Source organism: Camelus dromedarius, chromosome 33, assembly GCF_036321535.1.
Source record: "Camelus dromedarius isolate mCamDro1 chromosome 33, mCamDro1.pat, whole genome shotgun sequence".
Lineage (NCBI taxonomy): Eukaryota > Metazoa > Chordata > Mammalia > Artiodactyla > Camelidae > Camelus > Camelus dromedarius.
Window position 1 is genome coordinate 8,860,830 of NC_087468.1, and position 13,998 is coordinate 8,874,827.

Consider the following 13,998-nt stretch of genomic DNA (forward strand, 5'->3'; position numbering starts at 1 on the left):
GAGATGAGACACACAGAAGTAAATGCAGGTGGAAGTACTTAGCCTGGCCATGTGCTGCCTACACTTCCTAGGGCAACAGGTGAATGCGGGCCTCTTCATTACTGCTGATGGAGACACCTTGTACGTGTATGATGCAAAGTGTCCCACACCTTCACATACCTGTTGCGATGAACACTTTTTTAAAAAAGGGTTTCTTGGCATATTTTGTGGCTGATCCCTAAATAGCCCGAGAGGAGGGCAGGGCAGGGATGACGACGCCTGTGCTGCAGCTGAGAAAGTGGAGGCTTAGAGACGTGAAGGGGCTCATTGGGACTGCTGACAGGGGACAGGCCAGCCCGGGTCTCCTCCTCCAGCCAGCCCTCCATCCACAGTGGCCTGCGAGGCAACCCAATGGAAGACGCCCCCAGAGCAAAGAGCGGGCAGCCTGCCCTGAGGGAGGGCATGAGGACTCTGTTTCAGTCAGGCCAGGTCTGGTCTATTCATTTACGCGCTGCGTGGGACCACGTGGACTTGACTAGCCTTCGGATTGGTGGCCTCAGGGAGTCAGGGTCCCCAGTGCCAAGTGAAGGGCCTGTTAGATCAGAATAAGCTGGGGAGTTTTCTGTACTGTTGCTCCTTTAAATTTTTCTATACAACATTTGCAAACGCGCGGAAAAGGAGAAATAACAGTATGACGAATCCCCAGGGCGGACCCTCCAAGTCCGACAATCCTCACTCCACACCAACCCAGGCTGGTCTCCACCTCTGGCCATGCTCCTGCTCCCTGGTTTTTTGGAAGGAAATGCTTGGGAAATTAACAAGCAACACAGCCCCACCCTGTGCCCTGCAGATTCGGGTCCAGCAGGTCTGAGCGGCTGGGGATGCACTGAAGGATGCTGGAAGTGACAACTGGGCAGTGACTCCAGTCACCATGCAGCCTAATGATCCGTGGTCACCTACCAATCTCCTCCCTTCACCTGGGCCCTCCTCATGGGCAGGAAGCCTTTTATTCATCCTCATTTCCCCAGAGCCTAGCGCAGTAACTGCCAGGTCGGGCTGATCGTGTGAGATTGATAACATCCAACTGGTTTTTACCTTCAAAATGCCTACTTTATGACTCCATCGCATATACAGGAGGTATCCAACACATGTCCAGTGAAGAAACAAGCCTGGACAAAGTTATTACAGCCCTGACATGGCCAGCTACAGAGCTAGGATTTCTGGTCAACCTGACAACAGTGCAGAGTGGCTGGGTATCTCCACCTGCTGAGGAGGAAGATGGGATCACGTGTACAGAAGTGTTCAGCCCAGTGAGGATGACTATTGGGTGCTCGATGTGTGGTAATGATTCGTAGGGTTATTGTCCAGAGCCAGGCAGCTCCCCTGACTGCAGAGCCAGGATCTGAACCCCAGCCAGCATGGCTCCTAGCAGGCTCCCTTGCTAAGCAGTATCTATCCTGGAAATGCAGAGATCAGAAGCCTCTGAAAGGAGACCCGGGTCAACAGGGTCCCCAATTGCCCATATGAAAAATATGAACCCCTTGGCAAGTCCCAGAGAATGAGTAATTCACACTGAGGGAGTGGGTGTGAATTTCCTTAGCGGAGTTCTGCAGTATCCCAAGGAGGGCACGTGCCCGGCTGCCTGTCTTGCTGTGTTTTCATCTGCAGGGCAAGGACAAGTGAGATTCGGAGGGCGGACCACGCGACACCAAGGGGGCAGGGAAGACGCCCCTTCTTACCTCTTGGCCCTGTCTTTCTCATCTTCATCCATTAGATTTTCTCTGCAGTTTTTCCTGCAAAAAAGAACAGAAGATTATTATCTGATTCTCGACCTTTCTTACAGGACTTTCTGGTTGTATCTGAATCACAGAGGTTCTCCGACTTTGCAGCGAACCTTATCACTCTCAAAAATTACTGATGACTCTGAAGAGCTTGAGTGTGTGGGTGAAGACTGAGAAATCTTAAATACACAAACACTCCTTCATAAGGCATCAGCGAGATGCAATCCACAGATGTCAAGGAGCTTCTGGGAAAGTCTGCTGTATACTCATGAGAATAAACAGGCAAATGATGTGTTAATATTAGTAAAATTGTTTTGATCTCTCGGACCTCCTGGAGGTCCCCAGATCACACTCGAAGAATTTACTTTCCAGACCCAGCTCAACGAAGTATCTGTTTATCTCACGTCTTAAACCTGCAAACTGCCCACAACATTCTAAAGGAGAGCTTTTATCTGTTTCTCTGTTCATTCAAATACACAAACTCATATACTCCCCTGAAGGGATCAGGGCCCCAAAGGAGTATAATACACTGTCCTTCCTTTAAGGCACATACACCCCCGCAGAAGGTCCAGGCACACAGATGTGAAAAATGAAGTAACAATCCGGGAATGTTCCTCTGGCCCCAGATCACCAGCAACGACCTTACCACCTTGGCCTCTCCTCTCCCGGGCTGCTAGCTCGAAGCCTCTCAGGGCCACTCACATACCTGAGGTCCTTCACCCCTCACAGCCACATCCCTGACTTCTTCTTTACACATTTCCCAGAATCCCACTTGTCTGGGGTGCTCCTCCTCCAGGCAGCCCTCCAGGCAGAAAGACCTTCAGGGTGTCCCTGAGGCCGGAGTTGGGGGCAGAGGCCACCCCCTCCTGCAAGGAATTCTCAGCACATTCCCGCACACCCTGCAACTTGGAAAAGGCACGGTCAACAACGGGTCCACCATTCCCTGAAGCCACTCCTGCACATCCTCCAGCTGCAGCGCCTCCCAGGCTGGCCAGGGCCCCAGGGAGCGGGACTCCCAGGAGAAACCAAGAGAAGACTCCCTTCCCCCAATTCAGCAAGCTTCCGCAACCCTATGAGAATTATCCTTCCAGCTTCTCTAAGGTCAGCGCTGAGGCTTGATCTGCCTGCTTTGATCAGGATTCCCCCTTCATGCTTTCCTTTTTCCAAGGGTCTGATGATTCATTATTCAGGAAAACAGTGACATCAACCAGGAAGAAATGGAAGCAGAAAGTTAGAAAATTCGTTATGAAGTAAATTTGCAATGGCATTGTACAGTCAACAAAGAATTTCCAAAAGAGAAATCATCGCGCTATCTCGATGGATCGAAAGGTCACCCTAACATGACGTATAATTCTTGCAGCCTGTAAAACTTATATTCCAATCACTTAAGATTCCTTTTAGGGGCCCCTTTCTAAAGAGTTTGGACTGCACAGTGCAAACCCAGGTCAACTAGAGACTCCGATGGGTGATGGTGTATGGTCAGGGTGTGGACGATAAACGCCTATAAAAATCAGCAAGAGGGGACAAGGAGATTTATGAGTCATGCTCGGAGCTGAGTCAGTGAACGGCTTTGTTGGGAGCCACTGTTCAGCAGCCACAGACAAACCGAAATCAATCCATAAAACGCGGCTGTCGCCCAGCTCCTCGTCTACCTAACTGCTTGTCCTCCCGCTCCTTTGGGCCCAGGAGCGTTCATCGTAATTGCGCTTAAGTTTGCAAGGAGCACACAAGACCAAGATGTCCTGGAAACAAGAAGCCAGGTTTGTTTCGGACACACCCAGGCTGTGGAATTGACGGTTTCATATCAGAGCTTCAAATAACGTTGAATAAAACAGTGGGATGTTTCTGTAACTAGCTGCTCACCGTGGGAGGCAGCCACGTTCGTTTGGGAGCTCACAAGAGCTAGGTTTCTGTGTCCTCCAGCCTGGTTCCTCTGCTCAGTGCGGTGGCCCAGACAGAGCCTGGGGAATGACGACCCCATCTGTAAGTGTAAACTCCCACTTTCCACCATCCTCCTGAGACCCCATCAGGACAGCTCATCTGTGTAAAGCACTTGGCAGAGGATGGGTGAGGGAGAAAGGTGAACCATCTCCTTTCCAAGGTGCAGCGGGCAGAGACTGTGACTCTGGAACGAGAGCCGGCCCGCATCTGCAGAGCCCCAGGTAACTTACACCTCGTTGGTACCAAACAGCCTTACTTTGCATTGTTTTCCAGAGGCCCAGCCCACCTGGCGGGAAGCAGCCCCTGATGAGGGAGGGAGTGCCATCCCCGGGTCATGGCCACATTCATGAGAGGTAAAGACCGGCCACAGGAAGGCCCTGTGGCAAGGGTCACATTTCGGGATGCCCCATCGGCTTTTGTTAGAGAATGATTTCCAAAAAAGACAGTGTTGTCTGCCTTCCCACTGGACACCTGCCCTCAAAGCATCCCCAAAGTGAGGACATTGATGGCTTGAGTCTCTCTGGGGCTTCCCAGCAGCATTCTCTACGTTTTGTCTCCATTCTCTGCCACCAGTATGAAATTCACGCTGAGCTCTGCGGGATGGGGGGGGGGGTTGTGGGCAGGGCCCCAAACATCCTGGAAGCTGGAGTTTCTCCTCAAGAAACACTCTCAGGCCCTTCGCACACAAAGTCTGAAGAAAACCCTGCCCTCTAGACATGATAGGACCAGCGGGAGGACAAGACACAGAACTGACACCAACAGCATGTCGGGCAGGAAGCCCCAGCACACTGGGCAGAGGGGACGTGACGCATCTCCCCCAGGAAGACCTGGCCGCAGCCAAGACCTGGTCGTGTTCATCTAGCAAGCAGAGCGACAGTAAGTCCAGAAATGTCTGGTTTTTACACTTTAAAGGTCAACCCGGCAGGACTAGAAATGTCCAGTTTCCCCACTTTGTTCCTTCAGATGTTCATGGTGTAAATGAAAAATGTCTTAGAAGATCTGCCTCCCTGCAACCCCCCCTGGACAACACAGCAGAAACTGCCAGGGAAGCCAGAAGGATAGTTTTTTCCTTTTAAAAAAGAGCCTGAGCTCTGTCCTTTCAAAAATGTCTCACGATGTGACCCCAATCAACGCATAACTCACCCACTGGCTGATGCCCCAGCCCTGAAGCCCGGGGTGGAGGCGTCAGTGTGTCAGAGAGAGTGCAAGACACGGCCCCCTTGTCTGGATGTTCAGCCTGAGCTTTGGGATGACGAAGTGCAGAACCAGAATGCCTCCCGGGAGGCGGCGGGCGTGCTGGGCACACGGTGCACGGGTTAGTGAAACACACTACAGGTCAAGCTCAGCTTCTGGCTTTCTCTTGCCAGCTATTCGATCGTGACTATCTGATCCTCTGTTTCTTCCCTAGGCGGCTCTGACACCATCCTGTGGCCGCAACACTGTGACATTCCAGCAAAGAATAGAAGTGTGTGTAATGTGTACACCTATTGGTGTCACACCCAAATCCCTAAGCACAGTGTCCACAGCCTTTGATGACAGGTTGCCAGTTTGTGACTTCAGCTCCAAGACACGTTGTCCCATCCCTGACCCCTGACATCTGCACTGTGGTAACATCCTCCTCTCTTATCACCACCACCACCACTCTTCATTCCTCCAGCCCTCCCCACGCCATCTGAGGTCAGGGAAGCACTGTACCCCCGCCCCACCTCCTGCATCCTCGCCTCCTTACGACACCGATCTGTGTCTGCCGCCCTGGCCTAAGCTGTCCACACACACCCCTGACTCAGTGGCGACCCTCTCGAAGGCAAGCCCAGCTTCCATCCTCTGCATCTCAGCGGGCAGCAGATGCTCCAGGCTCAGGACGGTGTCCCAGCAGAGGAGGCGCATGAGATTCTGTTTAGGAATCTGTTTTCCAAGTTTGGAGAGAAGGCTAGTTCCTGGCAGTAATTCGCCCTAACGCAGGATCCGCAGGATCTCCGGCGGCGAGGCTGAGCTGGGACGTGAGAAGCCCCTGTGCTTGGACGCTGTCCCTGGGTCACCTCGGGTGCCGGGTCCTAACTATTTAGACTAATGGAAAACGGGGCAACCAGATTAAATCCTGTTCACCCAGAAGACTGCCATCTGCATGACTCGGAAAGCTCCTTGCTCTGCCCGGCCCCTCTGGACAATGCTAAACAGGCTTAGCCTGCTGTGGGCAAAGAGGGAAAAGTAGGTCAGCTTAGCAACACGCTCTTCCACGGCCATGAACTAACGATGTGAACGAGGGGCCGGCACTGAGAGGGGCAGGGCTGCTCCTGGAGGGGCCCCAGGCTGCTCTGGGTCCAGCCAGGGTGGCTCGGGCAGCCTTCCGGGGGCAGACTGGGGACCCAAGGAATGAGGAAAAACTCAAAGAAAGAGAAGCTGCAGGAAGAGAACAGTGTAGACGCCCAGTGTCGTTCAGTTAGTGTCTTCACGGCGGTGAAATAACCTGCTTCTCTCGCACAGTCGTGCTGCCAGTTGGCATGAACACAGCCGGCCACCCTGTGCTGCCCCCCGGCTGCCGGCTCCCTCCACCTGACTCATCGCACCTCTCTCCTCGACTCCTGGTAATAACGGGGCGCTTGCCCGGGGCAAGGATGGGCTTGAGCCGGTGGTGTGGGGACCAGCGGGCCCAGGCTGGAGAGTGGGACACTGTGCTGTCCCCACAGTGCCTGTGTTCAGTGTCGCTGCAGCTGTCCGGACGGAAAGGCCACCCCCTCAGGCCTCCTGGGTTCGCAAGTTGGACAAAGCACCAGATGCTCTGAGGGAAACTCCCCCAAGGCCCAGGTGATCTAACCTACTTCCAGGAGCTGAAGTCTGAAACCAGGTCGTCTCAGGAGGGACCGGCACAAACCTGGAAGCTGATGCTGGGGGCCCCAGGGGCCAGGTCCTGCTTCCCAGGGTCCCCAGGAGGGACAGGGCCCCTTGCTCAATCCCTCCAGTAGCTCACTGGTGCCCCAGCAGCAGGAGCAGACCCAAGTTTTCACCCGGCGGCCCCCCGAAGCTTCCCGACAGACCAGTGGCTACGTGGCCCAGGCCAGGTCGGGGTGACCGAATCTGTCAATGTAGATACGCACAGTGCCAGACGTCATTTCCTCTTTCTTTCATTTCTGTAACAAAGGTACCCAAAGGTTTTGTCAATAAACCATTTTAGGTACATTCAGATCTAGAAACTCATGACTTTGGGAATACTCACCCAATCTCTTTCAACGACAACCTTCTCTTAAAAGCTTTCTCTTTGGCATTTTGAAGAAAAGGCAGAGGCCAGAGCATCCTGAGGCCTTTTCAATGGTCTGTCTGTCCGTCCATCCTTCCCTTCCTTCCTTCCTTCCAGCCCTCGGGCCTTTGTTCACAGGCTTCTTTGGCATGTATGTCGTGCCCTGGGGGCATCTGACAGAAGATCAGAGAGACCTCAGGCAAGCTACTAAAACTCTCTCTGCCCGGTTTCTCACCTTCACAGGGCAGCTCTGAGATGTGAGGACGTTTAATACCCACAGAGCGCCTAGACTGAGCCACAGGGGGCAAAAAACTCAAGGAGTGTTAGCTCAGGTGCTTGGGATTATGATCCCAACCGAGGAACCACTCAAAAGGTGCTAGTCCACATTTAAATAACAGATGCTAATGATGGACGTCAGTTAGCCTCACTTGTAAATTCCAGAGATAACTTACCCGCTCCCAGGGACCGTGCAAGGCCAGCCTTTTAAAATGTCCCTTGCAACCTAAAAAGTTCCTGTACGGGGATATTAGCTTGCATAACAGTAGTTTCCCGAAGAGCTGGGGATAAACATTTCTGTGAACTGAATCATACTTTAAGTGTGCGGGTGGCTCACAGCCCACTCGTGGGAGGACAGAACCCCACCCTCACTCTCCATCCTTCTGTCAGGCAAGCTCATCACCACCACCGAGTCTGCTTGACAGAGCATCACACACCTGGTTTCCATGAGGCCACAACTAACTGCCACTTTTTTTTTTTTTTTAACATCGAAGCTCTGGGTAAAATGGGAGGCAGTTTAGATTTTTTTTCTTGATTTTAAATAATTAGTTTTACATGTTTAGCCAAATCTAGCAAAGTTGAAAGTCAGCTGCTGTTAAAATAAAGTAACTGTGTTGTCCAATCTACTCTTCAACGCATTTATTAATTAACGCAGCATTGTCTCAAAGCATGGTCCACTTAGTTCCTGGATGACTTCACTAAGCAATTCAGTATATTTAATGGTGTTATATCCTTATCTTTACCTAAATAAAGTCATGAAGTTTTCAATCTTCAGGATATGCTAAATCCTTGAGTCTATGAAAAACGATCAGATTCTTTAGAACAGAACGAAATCATCATTCCAAGGCCACGCTCACATTTTTTGGATGTTATGAACATAAACAGAAGTAAATTTCATTTTTGCAAACTTGTTTGAAAGAAAAGGAAACCAACCAACAAACGGAACAAAAGGAGATGTCTGGCTTAAATGGAAACATTAAAAAGTTATCTCATTTTCAGAGGGAGAAGCAATACGTATTTATTGTGATTCTTTCCTTCTCTCATTAAGAATGAAAAAGTCAAGAGGCTTGGGTCATTTTTCATTAGACTAAGTCAATTTCTCCATTATATATATGTATATATAATATGATTATGAATATGTATATTATTGTAAAAAATAAAAAGGCAGTACCTTCCTGTTTCTCCTGGAAATATTTTCTCTTTTCTCTCATTGAATTGCTCAATTGTGAGTCCTTCCTCCTTCATGTGGTTTAAACTGTTTGTTCTGCCTTGCTCCCTCCCAGGTAGAAGCCAAGTTCATGTCTATGTCGTAATGACCCCAGGCCAGCTCCCTCTGAGGACTGGTCCTTCTCTGGCCCTATGCTTGCAAACATTTTGAGGTCATGAAAAATTAAATTAACCACCGCTACAACAAAGCCTTTCTTAGCTATGATCACAAGTGAGGTTTTAGCATGAATGGTTGTGCGTGTACGTGTGTGTCCACGCTCATATGTGTCACATGGCGACACGGTGGGATGTGTACCACCGTGAGGCCAAGAATCCCAGGGGCAGGAAGAAGGTGTCACATCAGAGTGGGGTTGTGGTGAGCCGCACAAAGCATATGCTTTCCTCTTTCTGTTGCCTCTTATCTTGGTTGAAAAACAGATGCAATGAATTTTCTATCTTCCAAAGGTACTGTTTGCGTTCTGATAAGCTCCTAAGTGCCCTCCTATGGCCAGAAGGAGAAGCCGAGAGCGTGACTCGGATTTCGACAAAGAGGAAGGAACTGAATTCAGGAAGAATAACCTCACAGAAAACTTGAAAATCCTGGAAAATGCTGTGGTTTTACTCAAAAGCAGGCATCCTGAAAGATGCCCCACGGAGCTGCAGCCAGAGCTGGGCCTGGAAGCCAGAAGCCAGAACCAGCATCAAGCTCCCTCAAGCACCTGCCAGCCCCTGGGGGACGTGGGAGGGGCAGGGAGAGGAGAGGGGTCCAGAGCTGGGCTCCCAAAGAACCCGGGACGCTTCTCTTCCTCCCACAAACTCCCAACATGCTCTAGGGCTGCGTGCCGGCCTCCGGGGCAAATGGGAAGCCTGCTCCATGTGTGACGGGCCTCAATCAGTGGGAACGTGTGATCAGAGGGTCCCCTGGACTGTGGTGTCGGCTCCATCACTGACTGGCTGAATGACCTCGGGGAGTCGCCTATTTTTGGGGGGCTATGATTTCTTCCTTTGGTATAATGAGAAATAACTTTGTAAACTATTAAATGTCGAATAAAAATGAGGTCTTCTAATTATTTGAAGGTGGTCACCTAGCCCATAGACTATGCTGGGTGAGAATGACCTGTCCAAGTGTCCACACAGGTGACAAGGAGGCAGGATGAGGAATGCCTGGCTATGACAGAGCTCCATCCCTGACTGCACTGTGGGGACAAATCACGGCCACTCGTGCTTGTCTGCTCCCCTCTTAACAGTGGGCACGGAAATCCTTAGTATCCTGGAGCACGGGGTACCTGAAGTTCAGGTTTACGCTCTGCCACTTGTGGCTCTGCTGTGCTTCTCTGCAAATGAGCCCGATGTAGGTCAGGACCTGCCTTGCAGTCTCCTGTCAGGTGGTGTGTCAGTGGGAATGATTAGGCCACGAGCCCATTCTGACCCTGGGACCTCGTCCTTACCACCCGCGACCGAGTTTGCCGGTGGTCTGGCACAGACTCGGTCACTGAGGCCAAAGCACCTGGCCCCAGGGGGTCCCACCCAGCAAGGCCGTCGTGTTTTGAACACAGGTTAAAAAAAAAAATTAACCCTTCTAGCCAAAGTGTAATGTTACAGAAGTAAAATGGCAGTATTCGTGGGCGATCTGCACTGTGGTTTTTGGATGCAAATTCTGCCCCCAGTTTAGATCCCAATTCATTGTAGACCCCTTCAGGGGCACAACTGTGTTTGCAAGTGTAGGACACAAATGGTTCCAAGTAATCTCACACTGCTGGGTCACTTTCCGCTCCTTACACACATAAAGCAACTTGCGCGTCTCAGGCTATCTGACCTCATGCTGACGTCTCCTCTAAAAAGGAACACAGGTAAACAGAGAGGGCTCCCCCCTTCCCCAGCCAAGGAGGGGAAAGGCCTTAGGAACAGTCTACCAAACACACCCACATCTTCCACAGAGAAAGCACACATCTGTGTGTGTGTGTGTGTGTGTGTGTGTGTGTGCGCGCGCGCGCGCGCACGAGGGACTGCACGTAGGCGAGCCAGGGGGCCCTAAGCCACAGCACTAGAATACAACGTGAACCATGTCTCCTTTGTCTGAGATGCATGTAGCTCCTTCCCGCCACCAGGAAAGTACCAGGAAATCAGTCTTTATGGTGTTTGTGAGAGTCCCACTACTATTCTTTAAAAAAAAAAAATCAAGGGCACAGGGCGGTGATCACACAAAGCTACACACGCGGTAAAATGAGAACTGTACACACATGGTGTTGATGCGTAGTGATGCAGGATGTAACCACCGAGGGAAACCGCATGACGGGCACGTGGAACATGGACTTCCCTGCGACATCCTTTGAACCTGTCATCATTTTCAAATTAAAAAGTTTAGGGGGGAAAAAAGCCAAAGAAAGAAACAGCAAAGGAGAGTAGAAGCCCTGAGCAGTGAGGACCTGCACAGCTTCGAGCCCCAAGGCTGGGATGGGCTCCCCCTCTTCCTGCAGGTTTGGCCCCCGGAAGAATCCTGCAGCATCTAGAGGCACCAACATCTCTGTACATGGTGGACGGGGACGCCCGATCCAGCCCTCTGCTCATTTATGCCGGACGCCAGGAACGCCAGGAACGCCAGGACGAGGAAGCCTGTATTCCGAGATCTGGGACTCTGCCTGTTCTTTACTTCCTGTTCCACTGACCGATCTTCCAGCTCCTGGTTCATTTACTTTTTTAAACTGAAGTATAGTTGATTGACAATGTTGTGTTAGTTTCTGGTGCACAGCAAAGTGATTCAATGACACACATATATGTACCTATATACATATGTATATATTCCTTTTCATATTATTTTCCATTATATTCAAACTCCTGGGTTCACTGAGCATGGCAAGACTCCCAGAGCCCTGCTGCAAATTCACATGCTTAGGGCAAAGCACTTAAACTGTAAGAAGTTCACACAAGAACCTGGTGACCACCAGGGCCTCCTCCCTGGCCTCCCCTCTTCCCATTACACTTTGTTTCCCACTGCCCTGAAGCCTGGCCTGCAGGGCTGCCGTGATTCTTCAGTGAGTCTGCAGGAAAAGGAACTGATCTGATGTTGGGGCACCGGGCTGGCCCTACCCAGGCCTCCTCCTCTTGCATTTTGGGCCCCAGGGGCCTGAAGTGGAATTCTCGCCGTTTTACCAATGGAGGAGCCAAAATAGAGAGAGGGTGAGAAGTCACACACCGTGAAGATGTTTTGCAGGCGTTAGCTAGCCGTGCTGGTAACAATACTTCCCAAACCAGGAGTGTTAGAACCTGGACGAGGGCCTTCCCTCTTCATTCCAGAACAGACGTAAGAGCTCCTCGGGCCCTGACCAAGGGTTTCTTCCCTTGGGCAGCCCTCCCCACCTCTGGGGGAGCCCCTGTGTGTGTCCACCCCCTCACCCTCACCAGGACCCTCGGCTTGGCCCTCACGTCGCAGCCCAGAACCTGGAGCACAAAATAATTGAGACCAGGAAACAAGCAGCTCAGCTCTGGGTAAGCTCAGGTGCGTGTGGCCTGAGAACTTGAGACAGAAGGGCCTCCTGGAGGGAGGAGATAGCTCAGTGGTAGATGTTTAGCAAGCACAGGGTCCTGGGTTCAGTTCCCAGTACCTCCATTAAAAAATTGAAAATAAATACATAGATAAAAACCTAATTATCCCCTCCCCCCCAAAAAAACCCTCCAAAAGACAAACCAAAAAAAAAGGAAAAAAAAGGGGGGCCTCTGCATTTCCTCCACCCTTTGTCTGTCCCTCCTCAGCACATCAAATATTTGCTCAGCCTGGGCTGTGGGCAGGGCATCCTGGGGTTGGGCCCGGATTAGGCATCACCAGACTGGTACCTCTCAGCATGCAGAGGGAGGGAAGCCCTCTGGGCCTCGACTTCCTCACCCGGCCAACCGATCTGGTACCGTGACAGTGTCCCCTGTCCAGGCGGCTACTCGGCGATTGCTCAGGAGAGAATTCGAGAAATAGCAGTTCACCGTGTTTTGGACATAAAGGTCTACAGCAGCGTTTCTCAAGCTCAAGTGGAGACATGCATCACCTCGGGCTCTTGTTAAGGAGCACTTCCGGTCTGGCGGGGCGGGGGCGGGGCTGAGATGCTGCATTTCTAACCCCCGGGCTGGTGACCGAAGCTGCAGGTGCGTGCGTGGCTCAAGCTGCGAGCACGCAGACCTACCTGAGCGCTAGGCGTGGGAGGCCTCGCTGCCGTGAAAACAGGAGTACTGGTGGGGGGGAGGGGTGCGGGGGAGACGCGAAGGGTCACCGACTGCCACCTAAAGCAGATGGACACTGGGGTGCCTTTGTCTGGAAGCCGGGGCTGCGCCCTAGACCAATGGCATTAGCAGCTCCAGGGGTGGGGCCCAAGACTGATTCTTTACGCCCCCACCCCCGCACCATGATTCCCGTGCACCCAGAGCCATGCGGGTGGAGACCCTGCTCTGGAGCCTGAGTGCCACCCGGTCTGCACAGGGGGGCACGCACCCATCTCTCTGGCAGCCCCTTCTGGTTCCTGTTACTGAACTGACTAGAAAATTCTTCCTATCAAGCCAAAATACCACTGTCCCCCATCCCTCCCCTCGGGGCTCCTCTTCATTCCTTTCTGTGTCCAAGGGCTGCATAGAATGACAGCCCTCAGATTTGATGATTATTTTTAAAACTGAGGTGAAATGCATTTCACTTCCCTTAAAAGAAAATGTGATCCATCACATTTCAAACATTTAAATGTCGTCAATGAAGCAGATTATTCCTGTCTACCAACATGTGCCCCAGAGATTTTTTTTCTACTGACTTTCATGCAAAGGTTTAGAAGGCATTTTCTTCTAAATAATTTACAGTACCTTTCTTAAAAAAAAAATCAGTGGTGAACATTTAAAATCCAGGTTATGTTATTTGAACTCGGATAAATGCCAAACACGTAAGCATCACTCCCTTCCAGCTGGGTACCAATGAGAACCTACATAATTAACACCAACAAAATTAGCAAACATCTCTCACAAATAAAACAAGGAAGCTACCTGGATATTGGCAGGTAACTGAAGGTGTCTCTTCTTACAGAGCCTAACAGACCACACGGGAACGTTTCTGATGATGGCTAAAGCCAGGTGTTCATCTTCAAGAACAAACGAAGCAGCCATTGTCTCTGTGCCTTTCTCCTTTCTTCGGTTTTAGAGGTAGCTGTTTTCCTCAAGCTATGGCTATGGATCCTTGTGTTTTCTCCCAATGTTGGAAAGATGAGCTGCCGGTTTTCTGGGTTCTCAGCTGTTTCCAAAGCATGCCCTCCGGGAGGGGGCTCCACAGCCCCCAGGCCTTCACCCAGACTCTCATTTGGGAGCATCCGTGGGTGCCGTCCCATCATTTCACGTGGCCCTGCACCATACTTTTCTTGAGCTTTTGCCCTCTGTGGTCATTGGTCCAGCCTTCCGCGGTGACTTCCGTATGACGTCAGTCTTGTCCACCACTCTTCCCAGCACTCTTCTCAGGGGGTGCCATCATTTTACTAAAATGCAGTTTTATCTCCCATTGGCAAAATCTCCTGACTTTATTCCTTGAGCCACCTTATAAGAACCGTACAATACCAGGGACCAAGG

At 51.2% G+C, this 13,998-nt stretch overlaps 2 protein-coding genes across 8 annotated transcripts in view; both read right to left on the reverse strand.

Annotated features, from left to right (window-relative positions):
* The window catches only part of RPL31 (ribosomal protein L31), a 311,008-nt gene that overhangs the window by 81,762 nt on the left and 215,248 nt on the right, over window positions 1-13,998 (reverse strand). The gene's annotated exons all lie outside the window — the stretch shown is intronic.
* NPAS2 (neuronal PAS domain protein 2) overlaps window positions 1-13,998 on the reverse strand; it is a 194,897-nt gene that overhangs the window by 73,666 nt on the left and 107,233 nt on the right. For all 7 annotated transcript variants that reach the window (XM_031441087.2, XM_064481845.1, XM_064481846.1 and 4 more), the window contains one exon: window positions 1,719-1,772. In XM_031441087.2, the coding sequence (XP_031296947.1) occupies window positions 1,719-1,750 (32 nt within the window). In that variant the 5' untranslated portion in view covers window positions 1,751-1,772. The remainder of the gene's footprint in view (window positions 1-1,718; window positions 1,773-13,998) is intronic.